This window comes from Gigantopelta aegis, chromosome 9, assembly GCF_016097555.1.
Source record: "Gigantopelta aegis isolate Gae_Host chromosome 9, Gae_host_genome, whole genome shotgun sequence".
Taxonomy (NCBI): Eukaryota; Metazoa; Mollusca; class Gastropoda; order Neomphalida; family Peltospiridae; genus Gigantopelta; species Gigantopelta aegis.
Window position 1 is genome coordinate 68,561,545 of NC_054707.1, and position 23,700 is coordinate 68,585,244.

The 23,700-nt window shown below is 37.1% G+C and overlaps 1 protein-coding gene across 1 annotated transcript; it reads right to left on the reverse strand.

Annotated features, from left to right (window-relative positions):
- Nucleotides 1–730: 730 nt before the first annotated feature.
- LOC121382152 (elongator complex protein 4-like) lies at nt 731–23,638 on the reverse strand. Its single transcript, XM_041511663.1, has 10 exons — nt 23,236–23,638; nt 22,311–22,346; nt 20,235–20,356; nt 17,821–17,925; nt 17,130–17,254; nt 15,816–15,934; nt 8,093–8,253; nt 7,524–7,632; nt 2,627–2,733; nt 731–1,278 (listed from the first exon to the last, which is right to left on the reverse strand). Exons 1-10 carry the CDS (start codon nt 23,369–23,371, stop codon nt 1,153–1,155), a joined length of 1,146 nt encoding a protein of 381 aa, XP_041367597.1. The 5' UTR covers nt 23,372–23,638; the 3' UTR covers nt 731–1,152.
- Between the last annotated feature and the right edge of the window lie 62 nt (nt 23,639–23,700).

Sequence of the window (23,700 nt, forward strand, 5' to 3'; positions counted from 1 at the left end):
ATTAAGTCTAGACTTTACCTCATATTTTTATTTTTAGTAACTGTTACCTTGACCTTTGATGCAGAGATGAAATCAAACTAGTTCAAAATGTAATTCTATTCCTATATATGAAGTTTCGTGAAAATCAATGAAGTCTCTAGTGCCGTGATGATGTGTGTCACCATCAGTGACTCGTTACAAAGTCCAGAATTTTGCAACCACCACTGCGATCACTCACCTGAAATAGTGCTACATCTAGGTGAACAATCACATGAAAGTGTCGAATAAAATGTATCAATTTTTTTTACCAATTTGCCACTCTCCTAAAACATTTTAGGCAAGTGTGGAGGGGAGCTCGAGAGATTACTCGCCTTTTCTTCGCAGATTGATTTTAACTTTGGGATTCTCAAAATATATGGGGGCCAAAATACTTACACTTACTGCTGATTCCCACTTCCCCATGTCTTCCAGAAACAAATATAAATGAACATTTCTACAGATCACTGCAATTGCACTTTTTATGTGTTCTCCTCAAATCAGCCGTTTTCCTCTAATGGAACATTGAGTTTCCTCGCATTTTAATCACCCTTTCCTTCAAAATGTGTCAGATGGCACAGATTTTAACCTAGGATTTCAAGAATTTCCAGGACCCCTCTAGATTTCCTCTTTTTTACAGTTCACCAATTCCCACCAATTAAGGTGTTTAAAAACCTTACTTTCCTGGAGAAAGAAAGAAATTGACATAAAAAACTCATTTTTATTTACATTTATTTGCTGTTTAATATAGTTGATGACCATACAGATAATAAAACAAGAAACATGCTGCCATCACTCCATGAGTTATTCTTTTTGATTAGCAGCAAGGGATCTTTTGTATGCATCATGCCACAGACAGGACAGTACATACCACAGTTGTGGAGCATTGACTGTATGAGAAATATCTCAATAGCCTCACTGATATGGATTGAACCTAGACTGATCATGCATCAGGCGAATGCTTTACCATTGGGCTACTTCCGGCCCTCCACTTTCCCAGAGAACATGCTTTATTACAATGCCTCAAGTCATTCTGTTTTTTTCTACTGCTCCATTGTTACTTTAAGCCATGTATTGCCCTGGAAGATCCATTTGAAGACCATGTATGACTTCCAGACCACATTTTCCTGTGACCGTTCAGAAATCAAACTTTGATGTTCCTGATGAACTGCATGAAGATCTATTTGAAGACTTGTTCTGAATGAATACGTCTTCCTGCGATCGACTTGCACTTTCCGACAGTTCTGGAGGAAGGTGTAACTTCTGAAATTGAAAACATTAATATATTAAAACATTCAAACAGTCAAACCTATTCTAGTTTGAAAACCTCTATTTAGCAGTTATCTGTCTTAAGAGACCATGACTCATATTCACCAAACATCGTACGTCTAGTTTTACACGTAAACGTAAATCTACGACTGAAGAGCTATTCACGAAACAACGTCAACGTAAGTTATGTGTAAAGTTGGACATAAACAAAAAAGTGTCTCCAGTTACAACTAATGCTGCACGTAAGTCATGTACATATAATAAATCAAGTATGATCGCCGTTATTTACTATTATTTGCGGAAAATGGGTGCATTTCTAATAACTCAAGCAGTTCGCGATGACAAACGCCCACGGATTGAACATATTTTTTTTGGTGACTGAACGGATGTTTTCGACTCGGCCATATTATTATCTTTTCCTTTTTAAGAATGTCCTAAAGTTCGTACCAAAATTCAGATCATCACCAATACCAAAATGCTATGGTTTGCCCTTCGCGATGTTGTTGTTAGCAGACGACAAATGAAATTGTGTTTTGTGAATTTGTTATTTACCCAGTAGCCATTTTTCTAATTTGTTTTTATTTTTCCAATGAGAGTTACAATCGTAGATTTACGTCCAACTAAGTTATGTTTACATTTACGACTGTCTTTGAGAATAAGGTGCTTCTTGCACGTAAACTTAAATCTATGGCAGACGTAAGTGCTAGCCGTAGGCGTAACTTTACACCTTTTCGTGAATATTGGTCCATATTTGTATTTTCATACTTTGTCTAATAAAATGTCTGTGAAATTGAATGTCTGTAAAATGACTAACTTTCTGACACTATGGAGAAGGGTTTCAATTGCAGTCACTCTTTCTTGTTAGTGTTGGTGTGATACCTTATTTTTTTCCCATCAACATAGAACAAATTATTTCATTATTACTTGATATATTATATTAACTCATTATTACACCCTTGCAAAACATTCAGAAAATATTGTGCCTGACATATATCTAAAGAAATGTACATACTGACATTTTAAATTAGAAATATTCTGTATTGTGGTAAGAGTACACTGAAAAAGAAAGTCAAGAGATTGGATTTTTCAAGTGACAATGGATTTGAAACATAGAAATTAGCAAGAGTATTGCAATTTGTATTAATTACCTTTAGAATCATAATATATACTGGTAATATTATTTATATCAATGGTAAAACATAAATTATATTCTTATATTAATTATTAAAGACTGAAAATTATGATTTATTAATATGAGTGGTAAAACATTAATCTTATTATTTATATCAAAGGTAAAACCCTGGAAACTATATAATTTATATTAATAAATGTAAACACTTGCCTCCACTGTGAATTTCTTCCTTCTCAGTTTATATGCAAGATCCAGTGTGTCGGGCATGTGAGAAACAAGAGAATTTAGTCGAGGTAGTTGACGAATGTGAAGTAGACCTTAAATAGAAGAAGGAAGGAAATGTTTTATTATGTAACATTTAGTGAAATATCTTAAAATATCAGTGAAATAAAAGTGTTATCAGTCACTCAGTGACGATAACACATTTTAGAGTGAAAATTTCACTATTTTACTGTGTTATCATCACTGTAGAAAGTGTTATCTTTACTGTAAGAAAGCCAGAACTATTTTGTTAATGGCATTTTAAAAATAAAGGTAAATTTCCAAAAGTTATATAATAAATAGAAAATTTCATTTTTTTTCTCAAATATGATTTATATCTCATCTCGTGAAGTTTGCAATCATATCACACTTGTCGCGCAAGCCCGACTTGTGAGATATGATTGCAAACTTCACGAGATGAGATATAAATCGTATCTGACAAAAAACATGAAATATCCTCTATAGGTGAAAAACTGCAGGAAGAGCATTCAAGAGAATTCAACTAATCAGCAAGTCCAAAAATAATAATCAAATGTTTCCAGTGTACCGTGACTGAAATATCACAATGTGTGGTGTCCTGTTCTCAGAAAGTATAGGCCCTACTGGGAGGTAAAGTCCATTTAAAAATTAAAAAATGAACTGATCTTTAAAGTGATGACAGGGCTAGCTCTGAGTGAACACATCATTTTGCCAAATTATCTATTAAACTTCAAAAATGGCAGAAAAAGAGTTATTTTATAATAAAATGTAGTAAAATTATTTTGCCAACTCAAAATAAAATTCGCCAGTTGTTTTCAAAATTCGCAGTTGGCGAATTTGGCAACTGCCAGAGCTAGCCCTGGATGAAATCTTTATTTCATATTTCATTTAGATCAAATCCAGTGAATTTTGTGCAAACTGTTTTAGGCTAACAGGAAGAAGACTAAGAGGTAAAACTGTATAAAAATATTTAAATTGAACCCTACCCGATATTCATGAGTTGCCTGCATGTAAACGTACGTAATGATATGGCAATACAGTATTTTAATATGAGGTCCACAATACAATGCACGGATTCAGAAGGAAATGAAGGAAATGTTTTATTTAATGATACACTCAAAACATTTCATTTACAGTTATATGGTGTTCGACATATGGTTAAGGACCACACAAACATTGAGGTAGGAAACCCGCTGTCACCACTTCATTGGCTACTCTTTCAATTAGCAGCAAGGGATCTTTTATATGCACTATCCCATAGACAGGATAGCACATCCTTTGATATACCAGTCGTGGTGCACTGGCTGGAGCGAGCACCGATTGAGAGCTGTATAGTGATACATATATCTTTGAATATGTTTGGTAGAAAAAAGTAAAACTTGCAAACAAACAAGATGAATGAATATGTACTTCAAGCGAGGAAGTGTAAATATCTGTAACTGACCTCAAGTACAAAACACTGTGACAAATTTACTTAACATTAATGTGTGCATTTTAATTACTGAGCCTAACGTGTACAGAATGTGTTTAATCAGAATGTGTTTAATCAGAATGTGTTTAATCGCTAAATCATCAGACTATATTCTTTCCAAGCCAGTAACAAGTCGGTGTTCATTTTGTATTCACTAAATCTTATCTTCTCTCTACCCTACCTTGTTATACATCAATGTCTATTCACTAAATCTTATCTTCTCTCTACCCTACCTTGTTATACATCAATGTCTATTCACTAAATCTTATCTTCTCTCTACCCTACCTTGTTATACATCAATGTCTATTCACTAAATCTTACCAGTGTATCCTTTAAAATGCTGGGTTCTTCTCTCTATCCGAGATTGTTACACATCAGTGTTTATTCACTAAATCTGATCACTATATTCTTTAAATACTGGGTTCTTCTCTCTATCCTATCTTGTTACAGATCAATGTTTATTCACTAAATCTTACCACTATATTCTTTCAATAGTGGGTTCTTCTCTCTATCCTATCTTGTTACATATCAATGTTTATTCACTAAATCTTACCGTTATATTCTTTAAATACTGGGTTCTTCTCTCTATCCTATCTTGTTACATATCAATGTCTATTCACTAAATCTTACCGCTATATTCTTTAAATGCTGGGTTCTTCTCTCTATCCTATCTTGTTACACATCAATGTCTATTCACTAAATCTTACCGCTATATTCTTTAAATGCTGGGTTCTTCTCTCTATCCTATCTTGTTACACATCAATGTCTATTCACTAAATCTTACCGCTATATTCTTTAAATGCTGGGTTCTTCTCTCTATCCTATCTTGTTACACATCAACGTCTATTCACTAAATCTTACCGTTATATTCTTTAAATGCTAGGTTCTTCTCTCTATCCTATCTTGTTACATATCAACGTTTATTCACTAAATCTTACCACTATATTCTTTAAATGCTGGGTTCTTCTCTCTATCCTACCTTGTTATATATACTACTAAAAAGAATTTAAGGGTCAGACGATATTTTCAACATTATTTTCTGAATGTCAATTATATTAGCTAGACCATAATGTCACACATGGTATTGTTCCATTTTGACGAAAGTGGGTCTAAGCAACCCATAAATGAATTAAAATCCACTGTCATTGACACTGTCGACTAGTTCTAATGGCGAAAACATGCTTACATTTGCACGTAAATTAGGGCGAAAGCGAAAGGTCTGCTAAGTGCCCATAACTTGCTTTTTCACAAAGCGCTTTATTTGCACGCTTTGCATGTGTATTCCATGTTCCCAATGCTGAATTTCCGTATAATTGGAGCTTGCGTTCGTGTACGGTACACACTCCAAATTCGACAATGGTACGACTTCAACTGACTATCGAAGATCAAGGAAGGGCTATTACTTGGCTTCAGGATGGCAATACGCAAAGAAATGTTGCTCTGAGACTTGGTGTCAGTCAGAGTGTCGTTGGCCGACTGTGGCAACGGTACCAAGCAACGAATTCTGTTCGAAATCGTCCACGTTCGGGAAGACCCCGAAGCACTACAAATAGAGAGGACCGCTACATCACCAATATGGCTCTACGCCAATGCACAACCACTGCACGCCGATTACGTGACAATCTGCGGACTGATACTGGAACTCGAGTGTCTGATCAAACCATACGCAATCGTCTGAGAGCCAATAATCTACGCTGCCGTCGCCAGGCTGTTTGACCACCACTCCTACCACGTCACAGAACGACCAGACGTCACTGGTGCACGCTTCATCTGCGGTGGCAACGTGTTCAGTGGGGTCGAGTGATGTTCACTGATGAGTCCAGGTTTAGTCTCCAGTTCGACGACAGTCGGGTTCGTGTCTACAGACGTTCTGGGGAGCGCTTCGCTGAAGTTAACGTTAGACAACGTCACCGGTTCGGTGGTGGCAGCGTCATGGTGTGGGGCGGCATCTCTATCCACCACAGGACCCCCCTCTATGTGGTGGATGGCAATCTGAATGGAATCCGCTATCTGAATGAGATTATCCGGCCATTGGTTCTCCCAGGCCTTCAGCAGATTGGCGGCGGGGCAATTCTGCAGGATGACAATGCCAGACCCCACCGCGCCAGGGTGGTAACGGACTTTCTCAGACAACAAGGTATCGCCAGGATGGATTGGCCAGCATATTTGCCTGACTTGGCCCCAATAGAGCACGCCTGGGACGAATTAGGCAGGAGAGTTCGGGATAACCCCCCTCCGGCCAACCTTCATGATCTGGGTCAACTTCTTATGGCAGAGTGGCAGGCCATTCCCCAAGAGTTCTTCATACGTCTGATCAACAGCATGAGGCAACGATGTGTCGAGTGTATTCGCGCCAGGGGTGGATTCACACACTATTAAACGAATGTTCTAATGTGTAAAATCCATGTTTGACAACCTTCAACTTTGACAGCATGTCATGTGACTTTCTTGTATACAGTGACGTTTATTTGTGTTTTTTTGTAAATATGGAACAATAAATAAAAAATTTGGTGTAGTTTACATCATCAATCTAATACACTCTGAAACTTATTTGGTTATACATTTTTGACCCTTAAATTCTTTTGAGTAGTATATACATCAATGTTTATTCACTAAATCTTACAGTGTATCCTTTAAAATGCTGTGTTCTCTCTATCTGAGATTGTTACACATCAAAGTTCATTTACTAAATCTTATCACTGTATTCTTTAAATGTTGGGTTCGTCTCTCTATCCTAGCTTATTAGTATTACACATCAATGTTTATTCACTAAATCTTACCACTATATTCTTTAAATGCTGGGTTCTTCTCTCTATCCTATCTTGTTATACATCAATGTCTATTCACAAAATCTTACCGCTATATTCTTTAAATGCTGGGTTCTTCTCTCTATCCTATCTTGTTACAGATCAATGTCTATTCACTAAATCTTACCACTGTATTCTTTAAATGCTGGGTTCTTCTCTCTATCCTATCTTGTTACAGATCAATGTCTATTCACTAAATCTTACCGCTGTATTCTTTAAATGCTGGGTTCTTCTCTCTATCCTAGCTTGTTACACATCAATGTCTATTCACTAAATCTTACCGCTATATTCTTTAAATGCTGGGTTCTTCTCTCTATCCTAGCTTGTTACACATCAATGTCTATTCACTAAATCTTACCGCTATATTCTTTAAATGCTGGGTTCTTCTCTCTATTCTAGCTTGTTACACATCAATGTCTATTCACTAAATCTTACCGCTATATTCTTTAAATGCTGGGTTCTTCTCTCTATCCTATCTTGTTACACATCAATGTCTATTCACTAAATCTTACCGCTATATTCTTTAAATGCTGGGTTCTTCTCTCTATCCTATCTTGTTACACATCAATGTCTATTCACTAAATCTTACCACTATATTCTTTAAATGCTGGGTTCTTCTCTCTATCTGAGCCTGCAAAACTCTCCAGCTGTATCACTGTATCACACATCTTCTCCACACGCTCTATAAACGCAGGATCCTGAAAACAGACACAAATCAGTCTAATATTGAACACCTGCATTAAAGTTCAGATTTAGTACATTGAATATGCAAAAACTAAACCATTAGATATGGAACATGCATGTATTAGATTCTAGATATTACAAGATACAGTGCAACCACTCAAAACTGGACACGGTATAGTCTAGACAAGCCAAGTGTGCAAAATATTGTGATGGGGATCTAAACTGTGGAGAAAAAAGAAGAAAATTTGCTTGGATCAGTGGGGTGGGTGATATTGTAAAACCATTGCAGGCTATGACGTCACAGTGGCATGTTTTGTGACATCATTGCCCACAATGGTTTTACAATATTGTAGTGCTGAGATAACTTTGAAAATATGGTCCCTATATCCTAGACTTTAAAAATTCCCGGAATCTAAACTTTAAGGTCTTCCAGTATTTACCTGTAAGTAGATTAATACACATTACTCCACATACCTGAAACAGGTGTGACGGCATCGTGATGAGACAGGTGGCGTACGCACTCCGCAGCAGTGACCGTAACACTAGCAGGAATTTGAGCAGTGATGGGTCGTACTGGTCTTGTGGAGAGGCCACACCACATTCTCCCCACAGAGGAGAACCCAGAGATCTTAGAACTGGAAACAAAAGCATTCCACTATGAACAATTCTACCTCAAATAAAAACTTTTTTTTTTTATGCTTACATACTAGGTAAAATAACATTTGCTAAAATTATGCAAGTTCAAACAATGTTTGGTACACAATACTAGCTCTGACTTGCTTCTTTTTGTAACAGTTAAATATTGAATGCAATAGGTATAATCAGGGGTGGGAATTGGTGAACTCTAGGAAATCTAGAGGTCTCGGAAATTCTTGAAATCCTAGGTTAAAAATCTGTGCCATCTGACACATTTTGGAGGAAAGGACATTTAAAGTAAGTAATTAAACACTAATTACGGTTTAAACGGCGTGCGGTCACCGACCATCTGGCACGAGGGTAATCAGGGTCAGATGAGAACCAGCCAATCAGATGCCGGGTGCATGGCGGGAAGCTGCGATGTCCTGGCATTGGTAACATCTTGGACACTGTAGACGCAGCCAATCGGAGGCCTGGTATACGGCGTGGTAACTACATGTAAGACAGCACGACTGCCGCGCTTAGTCTTGTGGTATTTAGCGCTAGCATAGAATGAAGAATATTTAATCTCAGTTTACTTTATGTTTAATTTTAATCAACATGGTGGATGATTTAGAATTTAGTGAATGGGCACATTCATTGGGGCTTAAGGCAGAAAGCCTTGATAAGCTTGAGCAGATTGGTTGCGCTGAATTTCGCGTAATACAGTACATGACGGATACGATGATAGACAGTGTCGGTTTGACCATGGGACAAGCCATTTTACTAAAGGTGGGCGTTAAGGCATTTTGCAAGAAGACACCACCTTCAAGTGGAGATCCCCAGCAAGATTTACTAAGATCGGCTCTGGACAACATGGAAGCTATGTCTCGAATGGCAACGGGGTTGACGTTCGACCAAGTCCAACAACAGCAACAACCTTCTCAAACCGGACAGACACCAGTAATGAACACATCAGCAGTTGGCAGAATGGATCAAGATCCCACCGTGTTCCTTCGAATGGATAAAGGTGAGAAACCTTTAGAAATTATAGACTTCATCAAGCCATCAATCACCATAAAAAATGAACAAATTCTTTCAACCCAAAACGGCTCTAGAATTGTTCTTGAGGCAGGACCCAAACGACCCCGCTTAGAATCGGTGACGCTAGAACAATGGGGGGCCGCCAACACAAGAATTATGTATGCCTTGAAAAACGAGGGGAAATTATCTGGTCTTGAGATGGACAATTACATGGCATATACAGTAAAAATATTTGAGTTCGCGGAACGCTTTGAATGGCCCTCTGTGTTACTGTATGACAGAGAATACAGATATCTGCAGGTGAATTATAAATTTCCCTGGGGTGCAGATTCCCAACATCTGTCTACAATAATATTGCGGAACAAGATGTCGACGCATGCACGTGTGAGAGATTCTTTACGACAACAGTACGCGATCGGTAATCAGCACAACAGGCGGTTCCAACAGACTGATGAGCCGTGCCTGCAGTACAATATGGGTACCGGCTGTACGTTTGGTGGACGGTGTAAATTTAGACACGTGTGTTTAATTTGCAAGGTGGCAGGACACCCTCAACATCAGCACAACACTGGAAATGCCGAGCCAAAAAACGCATTAACCCCGCGGATCCAGCATTAAATGTCTGTCAATTACGTAATTGTTTAGATGTGTGGGAAACAGAACTCGAGAACGATGCAGATAAGGATTTTATTATTGAGGGTATTCGCAATGGCTTCAGGATTACAGACGTGGGGTCAACACATAAAAATGTCAACTGTGAAAACTACGAATCAGCGACTAGCAACAGACTGGCAGTTGAAGCACAAATAAACACTGAACTGGCAGAGGGGAATTATGTCATAACCTCCGTGAAACCTATTATAGTGAGTGCCCTGGGAGCCATACCAAAACCTGGCACAACAGAAATACGCATTATTCATGACTGTTCAAGACCTCTAGGAAATGCTGTCAATGATTATGTCACAATAGAAAAACAAACTTTCCAAACAGTTGAACAAGCTACTAAAGAAATAAAACAAAACTCTTTTATGGCAAAAGTCGATTTAAAAGCAGCATACCGTTCAGTTCCGATACACCGAGAATGTTATTCTGCAACAGGTTTAAAATGGAAGTTTTCAGGCGACTGTCATACCACCTATATGTATGACACTCGTCTACCCTTTGGCAGCAGTGCGTCACCTGGAATATTCCATAATATCACCCAGTCCGTACGATGCATGATGATCAAAAAAGGATATACAGGATCTGTATGCTATCTGGACGATTTTCTTTTAATTTGCGAAACGTACAACGAATGTCAAGAAGCCTTAAACATCCTCCTAGCCCTCCTTCGCAAACTGGGATTTCTGATAAATTGGAGAAAAGTTGTTGGTCCCACCCAATGTATAACTTTCCTTGGCATTGTTCTCGACTCTAAAACCCTCACTATGGAGTTACCTGGCGCAAAAATTGAGGAACTTCAGCAGTTGCTCAGTGACTTCTTTAACAAGAAAAGAGCAACAAAAAGGCAACTACAGAGTTTGGCAGGAAAACTCAACTTTGCAGGCAACGTGGTCCGCGGGGGGAGAACATTCCTTCGGCGCATTCTCGACGCTATCTCAAATATGCAGCAACCTCATTACAAGGCAATTTTAAGTGATGAATTTCGGCGCGATATTACTTGGTGGGAAAAGTTTTTAAAACGTTTTAATGGTTAGAGTTTTTTCCTGGACAATAAAGCGGTAATAACAGTGCACACGGATTCTTGTTTGGAGGGATGTGGTGGAACATATAATAACGACTGGTTTTACGTAAACTTTCACAAAGATTTCCCAGTAGTTTCCACACTCCATATAAACAATAAGGAAATCCTAGCAGTACTGTTCTTGGCCCGACGGTGGGGCCACCTGTGGCGCAATAAGCGGGTGATAATATACACAGACAGTGTTACTGCAAGAGCGGCAATAAATAAAGGAACTTCAAAGAACCCTAATACCATGCATGCTCTAAGGGAGTTATTTTGGTTGTCATCGTTAAACAACTTTTATCTAAAAGCTATACATATACAGGGAAAACTGAATATTGTAGCGGACTTAATATCTAGAATACATAGCCCAACAAACGTGTTCAGTTGGTGTAGCCAGTTGGTAGGGCTGTCGCATGTTCAGCCAATAACACCAGTGCATTTATTATACAATCACATGTCCTCTTCTACTCTGAGTTTTCTCCTTTCACAGGTGATCAAGTGGTTTTGGAGGAAGCATTGGATAGCGAACTCGCAAACTTCAGAGCTTCTGCCTTCTCGGATAATACAAAAAAGACATACGGCACCCATCGATGGGTGTACTATAAGTTTTGCTGTCTATTAGATAATGAACCAGTGCCAGCGTCACCGGTACTCGTGGCTAGATATGCCACCTTTCTAGCTCGAACACTGAAGTTTTCGTCTATCAAACAATATCTTAATATTATTCAACACATTCATAAGGAATGCGGGTTTCCTAGCCCACTGCAAGATAACTATATTTTGAAAACGACCTTATCGGGCATCAAACGACAAAAGGGTGATGCGTTGTCTAGAAAACTACCTATTACCCCAGCTATTTTGTGCCAAATTTATGAAAGGCTTGATATGCAATGTTTGGATGATGCTATGTTCAGGGCAGTGTGTCTCACGGCGTTTTATGCACTGCTACGGAAATCTAACTTACTACCGGAAAAGTCCGAAGATTTTAATCAATTACGCCACCCAACCAGGGCGGACTTTACCTTTTATCACTGGGGAGCTGTTATGTCAGTGCGCTTAACAAAGACTATACAGTTTAAGGAGCGGGTCCTCTCTATACCCCTCCCCTATTTGCCGAGTCACCCCCTGTGTGCGGTATCTGCCCTGATGCGAGCCTTCTCTTTGGCCAACGTACCAAACAGTCATGCTCCAGCTTTCTTAAGCCACACGTCCACTAGAATTAGCCCGTTACTATATAGTTCCTTCTTGGGCAAACTTAGGAAGGTATTAACGGATATTGGATATCCAGGGGATCAGTACACCGGGCATTCATTTCGCAGGGGTGGGGCAACTTGGGCCCTTCAAGCTGGACTGCCTACTGAATGGATAAAAATGTTAGGTGATTGGAAAGCGATGCCTATCTGGCCTACGTGGAGGTGCCGTTCCAGTCCCGACTCGCCGCTATGACTGTTTTAGTTAAATCTCTACCTTTAATGCCATAGAATAACAGTTTAGATATACACAAAAAACTATGGCCTACAACGTAATAATTATTCTAAAGTACCCCTACTGGCTACTTGTTTGTGGGTAGATTGGGAGCTTAGATTCCTACGGCATCTTTTTGATGGGCAGTATAATGCAATGGGCTTTTATGCCGGGAATAAAGCAACCAGTTTACCCATGAACATCTTGTTGTTGTTATTACTGCATTAGACAAACATAGTTTAAGTAAGTAATTAAACACTAATTACGGTTTAAACGGCGTGCGGTCACCGACCATCTGGCACGAGGGTAATCAGGGTCAGATGAGAACCAGCCAATCAGATGCCGGGTGCATGGCGGGAAGCTGCGATGTCCTGGCATTGGTAACATCTTGGACACTGTAGACGCAGCCAATCGGAGGCCTGGTATACGGCGTGGTAACTACATGTAAGATAGCACGACTGCCGCGCTTAGTCTTGTGGTATTTAGCGCTAGCATAGAATGAAGAATATTTAATCTCCCACCCACCCACACCATATTATTATTATTAGTATATATATATATATATATATTTGTACTTCTCTATGTTTAATTATGTATGTTATGAAAAAAATTTTTTAGTAAAGATTAGTCTTAGGAATATAGATATACATGTAGTAGATAGATGGGAGCTTAGATTCCTACGGCATCTTTTTGATGGGCAGTATAATGCAATGGGCTTTTATGCCGGGAATAAAGCAAGCAACCCAGTTTATTACCCATGAGCAAACATCTTACTTGAGAGGAAAACCGATGTATTATTACATTAAATATGAATAAAATATTTGATTAGTTACAGACTCAGGTTACTATATTATAACATCATGGAACGTTCAGTTGAGGATATGGTCAAAACCAGTTTGATATATTATCGACAATCGTACCTTCCTATTTCAGAATTAATATTTTAGAAAGTGTTAGTAGAATGTTTAAAGTTTAGTTTGTATACTAGTAGCACATTGATCATGTATATATGTTTTTAAATAAAATATACTAAAGTAGACAATGAACGTTTTCACTTCCTAATTTTACCTGTGTTAAAATCGACAAATTCAAATAAATATTCTTTCATTTGGAAAGGGTAAAAGTTAGTTAGTTTTTTTTGTTGTTTTTTTAACGACATCAAATGGATGTCAAACATCTGGTAATTTTGACATAATCTTAGAGAGGAATTGGGTGCATGTGCAGGGGGATGGTATTGGAGGTCAAAACCCTTACCTGCCCAAGCTTTAAAAAAATTTAAAATATTTTTTAGGGGAGCATGACCCCATATAAACTTCGCTCAACAATGTATATAACCCCAACCCCGCTGAAATCCCTGCACAAGCGCTTTGGAAACCCGCTAAAAAAAAATTAAAGATGTTTTATTTTTTTATTTTTTTTTTAGCAAAGGATCATTTATATGTACCATCCCACAGACAGGATATCACATACCATGACCTTTTATATACCCACTGATGGAGATCGATCCTAGACTGACCGCACATTTCCAAAAAACACCTTTTTACGTCTAAGTAATGAATAAAAATAACATATGATGTTAAAAAATGTTACGTAAATCGAACAAAACACCTTCTTCCTCTACCCCTAGAGCGTTACGTAATTATTAACACCCCCTTAAATGTAACGCGTATGCCAATCACTGGCCACTGTGAAAATGTCAAGGCAAATCCACCACTGACCTCTGGAAAGGTGTTGTACCATGCCTCTATGGATATAAATGTTTTGGAGATATGAGACGACCCCTCGATCAAGACAGTTAAATTTGTTCAAAATCACGTGAGAAGTTCAGCACCTGCGCAAATTTACGTAAAGTCCCAGTTCTACTGGCATCCCACTAAATGAAAAAAAACAAAGCTGGCCATTGACTTTATAGTTGACCTAAATAATGTAGATAAGCGAGCATTGTGAAACTATAGCGATGTGGTGGACCATTTATGTACCAAACAGAACTGAATCATCTATTCTCAGTGTTCTCGCTGGCCGAAAATTAAAGGAGGGCGCCCCCCCCCACCCCCCCCCCCAATTTTTTTTTTTTTAAATCTGACCCAACCCTTCGGAATTAATATCTAAAATCGTGTCCGCGCGTTTGTTTTTTTAATATCCAAGACCAAATAAAGTAGTCTGTTTTGCCATGGCAAGTTCACGAATGAATGTTGTACGCATACATTTTACTATACTGAACATTGGGCTTCCAACTCTCATAATTACTGAATATACTAGTAGGCAATTTTCATACTTATGTCTCTTTGATTTTAATCTGATTTCTGCCAAGACGATAGACAATTAATTACTCTACATGTCTCACAATGTAGAACAAGTACTAACTTCTTCCTTCTCTACTAACTTCTTCCTTCTCAGTGAAATTGGATATTGATAGATAAAAACAATTACCACATCGGGATTTCACGTCTACCCTTTTATTTCAATAACAGAAAATAAAGATTAGCCTGGAGTCGGACAACTTCAAAATTATTCGTCATGGTATATGGGTCTATTTTTAATTACAGTACAATAGGGATTAACAAGCTTGGGTACTGACAACCGTTGACGGTTCCTAGCCGATCAGAAACAAAGAAATTGGCATCGAACTCACTGGTAATTGGGGTTGATTTTAAGCTGTGTGTGGGAGACTGTTTACGATCGAATTTCATTCACAAGCAGGGTGTCAATAAACATTCTTTCATTCAGTCATTCACATGTAGGATTAAACAGCATTGTTTCAGTGAAAACTGACCTATGAGACACTCTCTTCATACAGGACCCCAACCAATCAGGGGCACTGTAGCGATTCATTAATATTAACGACCTGACGTTATTTTCCGAGAACTGTGCTGCGTTCAACCAACGTTAGTAAAGTATTTGCTGGCTGCTTTCATTTGATAAAACACAATAACTTATGAAATTGCACTGAGTTTACCTAGGAAAAATAGGGGGTTTAGCAAGATTTGGCAAAATTCAAAAGCGGGGTGGGAAAACGCGAAAGCAAAACACGAAAGCGGGGCGGCAAACTCGAAAGCGGGGCGGCACGCCCCACTTAAATGGAGCAGCGAGAACCCTGTATTCTATATGCTTAAATAATAAAAATATTCCATGGACTGCAGCTTTAAGGAAAATACTAGCTCCGACTTGATTCCTTTTTAAAGTTACATATTAATCCTAGAAGTTTAAGATGAATACAATAGGTATAATAAATGAAAATTATTGGATTACTTCAATATTAAATATTTCAACACACCAGATCATGATGTATGTACATTAGACATGAATAAAGTATTTCATTAAGGAGAAAATAGTAGAATCTAAACTAACCTATTCTGAGAATATTTCTCTTGTCAGATTTACAAGCTGTTGAAAACTGGCCAGTGTCAAGTTTTAATTTGATGTGACGCAGCAATTCACAGTACTTGCTTTTCATCAATTGGTTTTGCCTGTGCACAGAAAAACAATTATACTCAGTTTACATGTCCTATACCTATAAATTATATTTAACAAATTACTGAATGTGATTCTTATGGGTTATGATGGTGAAGATGTAGCACAAAGCACACATTAAAAAAACACCCCAACAAACTAATCTTGGAATATGATAAATTAAAAACTAAATGTTTAACCTAATAAGAAAAATTGCATATGTGTATGTAAATGAACCATAACCAATTTTCAGAAGTCCGTACTGCAAAATGAACATAAACAAAACATTGAACACGTATAGTGACCATTATGCATGCTCCAGGAAACATAGTTCAAAAGTTTGTTTTATTAAACACCACCACTAGAGCACATTGATTAAATAACCATTGGCAATTGATTAAATAACCATTGACCATTGGATGTAAAAAATATGGTAATTGTAACATAGTCATCAGAGGAAACCTGCTACATTTTCCCATTAACAACTTTATATTCACTTCCTCACAGACTGGATAGCACATACCATAGCCTTTAATATACCAGTCGAGATGTTTAATTAATTTATGCAAATTTAAATGAGCTATTGTGGTCACATACAGAGTGCAGTGTGAACCTCCTTAATGTTGGAATGAAATTTTTAAAAAACAATTTTGCCGACAGATCAAATTTTCAATCACAAAAACTAACAATACATTTTTCCTAATATTGGTTTATTTCCAAGGATGTGAGAGGGACTGGAACAAAAAAGCTTAATGCAGCCAGGGTCCAGGAGCCACTCAAGGGCCCCTAAAGAAAAACTGTTTGTAACCCTTGGAACTGCCAAAAATTGCATTCAATGCTAACAAATCTAAACTGGTTATAACTTATTATATAAGGCACATATCATAAACTTGAAATCATGAAAACATGCAAATGAACCTTGTGTGGTCAACAGTACTGAACATCATGTTTTGGGGTTTTTTTTAGGCAAAATGGAAAAGCGCATCTACGAGTTTCCGCGTAGCTATCACATCCCTGTATTTCCCAATAGTTTCAACTACAGGGTTCGACAAATCCACTAGTCCTTGGTCCCGACTAGTAAGTGTTTTACCTAGGCTAAGAGAAATTATCAGCTTCTATTACTATAATACATAGGGCACTAGCCAAAGCTTCTGTGGGGCTAGTTCTCAAACACTGAAAGAATGGTAGCAAAATGATTTAACAACAACCTGCCTTGGTGCTTGTGTATCAAGTTCTTCTTCACCAATTGTAGTAATGTCTGCCGATTCAACTTGGCTTCCATCCATGGTTTTCGTCAGGTCATAATAGTGACCAAATCTTGTATTCGCAGCAGAGGACTGAAAATAACATTTTATAAAGCAAAGTTTGTAAAATTGACATTAGTTTAACAATAAGAATAATACAACAACATGTAAATCTCAAATGAATAATTTATACGACAATTTGCCTAATTGCCTAATACCAAAAAGTACCCATTTAATTTATAAGTAATCTATTTGTTTAGCAAAGACTCTTACATTGTTTAGTCATCAATGGTTTAGGTTAGTTCTGTCCATGCTAGATGACCACTGAATATATTTACCTCAGATGAAAATTATATAATATCATTAAAAATCAGCAAATGGAAATATTGAATGGGATGAAAATGTTTAATGCTACTGAAATAACAAAATATTAATGGTAATGACTAGGTATGACGATGATGATAACACTAACAGAAACGACTGAGGATAATCTTTAAAGTCTAATATCACATTTATTTGTGTTGTTGTTTTTCCATGTAACTTCATAAACCATTCAAAATGAAAACGCCTTGTTTTTAAATGAAATTTAAATGCAAGTTATAAAGAATAAACAGAGAAAACTTACAGCAGAAAACATTACAAATGAAGATTGTGAATACCTGGACTTTGGGCTGTGCTTCATAACGCCATGCTATCTTCATGCTGTCAGAGTCTGGTTGGCTGGTTGTTAGCTGAGGCTCATCAGATATAGGGGCAGGTAACTCCTGCAAAATATTATTTAGCAACGTGAATTGTCTTAATATGAGCTTTTTCAATTTGACAAATGATGATTAATAAGAAATAATAAATTCTGTAACTTATATGTTTGACTAGAGAAATATAAGCACAAACCACAAAAGAAATTTGTGCACACAGAAAGAAACAAAAAAATTATAGTTTTTTCTTTTATACATTGAAATAAGTAATGTATGTTTTCAATCATGTTTGAATTGAGCATTTGATCAACCTGTGTTTCTGTGATCTCAGTGACACTGACATGCAATAGTCACTGATTACATTTAAATAGTATGATAACCTGTCATAAAATAAAAAACTTTGTTTGCTTAATCATATAGGAGTTTTACTCTTAACAGTCGATGGCAAGATAGCTACATGCACAGGTAGATGCTAGTACAGGCTCCCAACCAGAGTGCAGGGGACAATATTTCGAAATCTGAGGTAACCGGAATTCGGTTCACGTGGTTTTTACCTAGGTAACCAATTGTTCGGTTACGTGAAGTATATTTGTGTAACCTCTGGGTAATCTGATCGGTTACCTCAAAATTACGTTGAAATTATATTTTAAATACATAGTTTTTAGCTCAAATATAAAGATAAAACAAACACAAAAGAAAACATTTTACAAAAAAAAAATGTGTTTAATTCTTGCTAAAGAAAGAAAGAAATGTTTCATTTAACGACGTACTCAACACATTTTATTTACGGTTATATGGCGTCAGACATATGGTTAAGGACCACATAGATTCTAAGAGGAAACCCGCTGTCGCCACTGCATAGGCTACTCTTCCGATTAGCAGCAAGGGATCTTTTATTTGCGCTTCCCACAGGCAGGATAGCATAAACCATGGCCTTTGTTGAACCAGTTATGGATCACTGGTCGGTGCAAGTGGTTTACACCTACCCATTGAGCCTTGCGGAGCACTCACTCAGGGTTTGGAGTCGGTATCTGGATTAAAAATCCCATGCCTCGACTGGGATCCGAACCCAGTACCTACCAGCCTGTAGACCGATGGCCTGCCACGACGCCACCGAGGCCAGTGCTTGCTAAAGTTAAAACTATTATAAAAGAACTGAATATTAGCCCCAGTACTGAAACAAAATACAGGGGCGTAGCCAGAAATGTTTTTAGAATTACGCACGCCAAAGGCATGCCCGAGTTGGGGGATTCGGGGGACCTCCCCCTGTGAAAATTTCGAAACTCTGGACGTCTGTAGATGCATTCTAAGCCTTTTCGGAAGCATTTTTTTAATTTAAAAAATTCAAGTCAATTTTAAGAGGATATTTTATAGAACAATTACAGACGGCATCGACCTATTCACAGATTTTGTTTTTGCATTACGCACATGCGTACTGTGTGTAATGGGCGCATACTGTGTGTAATGGGCACTACGCCTTTGAAATAGATACATAATCATTTGGAGGGATTATTGATGGTACTTATATACTACAGTGATGTTCCAAATATTTGTTTTTTCAAAGCTCATTATGCGATGTTAGTATTTTTCAATTTTTGTGACACTTTTGGATTTCTGTTTACGTTAAAAGTGTTTTTAACATATGTAAAATTATAGCCAATCCAATAGTATGTCTACATATATTCCTTTAGACATAAAATAGCAGCAGATAATTTAGCTATCCCAAGCGGTCCGAGCACATTTCTTTAAAACTTTTTTAAAACTGTAGATTGGTCGCAAGTTACAACTGTTGCAATATAACGTTGTTTACTAGTTTGCTGCGCATCAAGTATCTAAAAATCAGTCTAAAACATTTGTCGGAATACCAGTAGTATGTCTGCATGAATAAAATTCCTGTAATCGTGAAGTTTGCAAGTTTTAATTTCTGAATGTTTACAGGTCATGACGTAACCGATTTGCGGTTCGCGTAAATTTAATTTTACGTAACCAACACGCGAACAGAACAGCGGTTCGCATGAAATATTGTGCCCTGGTTTGTCCAATCAATCAAACACTGGCCTTGGTGGCGCAGCGGCTAAGTCATCGGTAAGTACAGGGTTCGCAGCCCTGTACCGGCTACAACCCAGAGCGAGTTCTTAAGGCCACTACACGCTCTTCTCTCTCACTAACCAATTAACAACTAAACCACTGTCCTGGACAGACAGACCAGATAGCTGAGGTGTATGCCCAGGACAGCGTGCTTGAACCTCAATTGGATATAAGCAATCAACCATTTGACTCATGCTTACATCCACTGAAGGTTCAAGCACGTCTGTCTTGGGCACATCCTCTGATATCCCCCAGTTGTAGTGTCCAAGACAGAGGTTTGCTACAAGTACCTGTGTTAACTGTTTCATATCCAAATCTAAACTTGCAGCTAGCACAGACTGTTCACACACTATTCCTTCTGACACAAAGTAGTTCACCACCAGATTAGCATATGTTGCAAACAAATCCTCCTCTGAAAACCAAACAAAAAATTTCAATGAAAAACGTTTCAGTCTAAATGTTATAGGTTTTAACTGTATTACATGTGTACTACATGTGTGTATATTTACAAATACCTGTTTAACTGACATTGCATATTATGACCATCAAATTAAATCTAAATCCGACCCAGAGCTGTTAAATACTCATTTAACTCAAAAGTAGTAATTTAGAAATTATATACATGTACATCTAAACAGGGCTTCTAGATTATGGTAGCCTCACAACCATGGCTAGTGATATTCAATGTTGGGCTAGTATATAACTACTATTGCCATGACCAATGGCTAGTGATTTTTTTGTCGTCAAATGTTGCAGTTAAATATTTTGTAAATATCCTGCCCCCCCCCCCCCACCCCCCCACCCAATGTTAGTGTTTTTATGCTATATCTCTCCAATAGCCAATAATATATCCAATTTTTACTATTATTTAGTAAAAAGTAAAGTAGGGCTAGTGAATTTTTAATCGTGGCTAGTAAATTTTTTAAATCACTGATCCCATGGCTAGTGGATTAAAAAAAATTTTTTAGAAGCCCTCAATGTAGATGTACTTGGATTTAGGCCTGAGACATGTTTGCTCACTAGATACAAGGTCTTTGTGCCTAACATTATGAAATAGTTCACGAGATTTCAACTTCTTGAAAATGCCACCATTGGACGATATGCAAGCCTACATGTAGTACTTATAAATGTTATCCAGCATGTTCAGAACTATCCAATCTTCTTTATTAACTGACATTACATGCATGTACATAAGAAGGACAAGACAAAATTTCACATATGTCTAACTAATTTTATTCTAAAAACTGAGCTTGAATGTGTCAAATTTCAATCATAATACGTCAGAGAAGAATGAAAACTTGCATAACATGGTAAGTGTCTTTTCATAACCAGTAATAACTTGGTAACTGACATTAAAATTTAGCCAAAAGCTAAAACTTTCATTCTTTGTAAATAATTTTAAATTTTTCATTTATAACAAATTTAAATAAATACATATGTCAAACCGGAATCATCCCACTATCCCTGATTTCACTATCCCTGGTACCACTAGCCCTGAAAAATGACCAATTAATGGCTGCCATGGATGTTCCATTTATTTAGACTACTCCCCTGTACATATAAACTATTAATAAATAAACATGTCTTGTTTTACTGATTAGGTAGACACAATAGATGAGATACCCTTATAATGCCTCAATTGAAAACGTGGAGTACTTACTTAATCCTCTTCATACAATTCCTTTATCTATAAACATGTGTTGTTTTAATATCACTATTACTGTCAATACATAATTAGTAGGGACCTATATATATGAATGTTGCAAATGTGATACAGATAAATGCTCGCTGTGCGTTATGGTGGAGGTAACCTTTGTAGAGGGTGCCAGAGGCAATAAAGTAGCAATTTTGGATGACTATGTCTTCCATAAGAATGCACAAGTAAAGGCGGACATGAAATGGAGATGTAGCTATTACAGTGCTATTACTATAAACACTATCGAATAAAACATTTATTTAACTATATTCATTTTTGTAATGACTTATTTGATTTAGTTTGTTTATAATGGGGATGACAACCGGTGGCAGTAACAGCCAATATGACTGACAATCTGGGGCTAGTGGAACCAGGGCTAGTGGGGCTAACTCATTAAACCAAACTGATGCAAACAAATTATGTCAAATTTGCTTTTGTTCATACTTAACAAAAATAACAAGAGTAATTTAAATTTTGTATAATATGTGTTACCAAACTTATAAACAAGAGCATTGACAACATATTAAAATGAATTGAAAACAGTTCTGATTGAAGAACTAGAATTTGAAATTGTGAAGTGACATCTGAAAAAATATATAAAGATAAAACAAAATTAATCAGCACTGTTCAACTGAAAATACTAGCACATCTATACAAAAATGTTTCTCACCAACCAACATGACTGTTCCAACAGCAATTCCCCCACCTGAAACAGACAAAGTTTATCTTTTAAAATATAACAGTGTGTCAAGGGACATCAAAGCTGTGATGACAATTGATGCCAGAATGTTTTGGCAAGAAGAGGGTGCTCACCACCTCACATAACCACACTCTCTGCCTCCCCTAATGTCAAATTCCTTCTGAGCAGATGGGTTTACTGAACCTGTACATTATATTTTGTACTTTAATACCCTATGTTAAGAATATTTTGAATGCAAGTATTTCCATTTCAGTTTGTCAAGAGCAATCTGTTCATCTTTTCCTCCCCATGATCACAAACACTTGATGTCAACAGTTTTGCAATGAACTGATTTTTAATTAAAATAATTTATATGCTCAAAATTATTTACAATTGTTATAAATGGATTATGTCTACTATTCACTATAGGAGGAGCACCAAAATGCTGCAACTTTTTTGCAAATCAAATATGATAATTGAAAAAAAATAAAAAATTCTAATGGGGACTAAAAATGATACAAATTAAATGATTTGGTCTGGTAGATCTAGCATGTGCAAAGTGAAATGTTAATTCAATATTCTCCATTGTAACAAATTCTACAAGTCTATCTGGACACCAAAACAGCAATTATAAGAAATGAAAAAAAAGAAAAGGATTTAGTAAAATAAATGATTTTTAAGTTTCGTAAAGTTTTCTATTACTTGCTAAAACTTTATTGTGGATGAAAATGATTCTGAATTGTGAAGAAAAGCCTTACAAATGAACAACCACTAGATGACAAAAAATGTGGCGTGCACTGCGCGAGTGAAAACAAACGTAACGGAATTTAGAGCCTAACGAAATTAGGGAGGTTAACGATAATATTCCTAATAATTAAAACGTTCTTGTGCAATGGTCATGCTTTTGTTAGTTTACCAATAACAAGATCCAGTGAAGGAATTCCTGTAGAAATAAGCAACTGGTTATTGTACAGTGATGGCTTAGTTCCTGGAATTTCGTTTGATTTCATACGAGATTTTCGGAAACTTGTAATACCACTGGAGACTGCCATCTTGTTTCTTCTGTACTGTTTGTTTTTGTTTGGAGATCCCACAATTTAAGTCTGCTATTTTAAACCGTTCCTTATTTTCCCCATAACGATTTTAAAGAAATATTTGTTAGAATTAGTTTAATATTAGGGTTAGGGTTAGCGATAGTTATATACAATATCTTTTAAAACAACTTGTTCTATAAAACGTCGTTTGTAGTGTTTAATAGAAGATTGCGGCGCGTAGTAAAACTGACGGATCATAGATCTATTCTAAAAACGAAACCAGCGTGGTGCTCCACTGTGGACTACCAAACTAATGCTTCAGAAGCGTTGCATAAATATTTTGATAG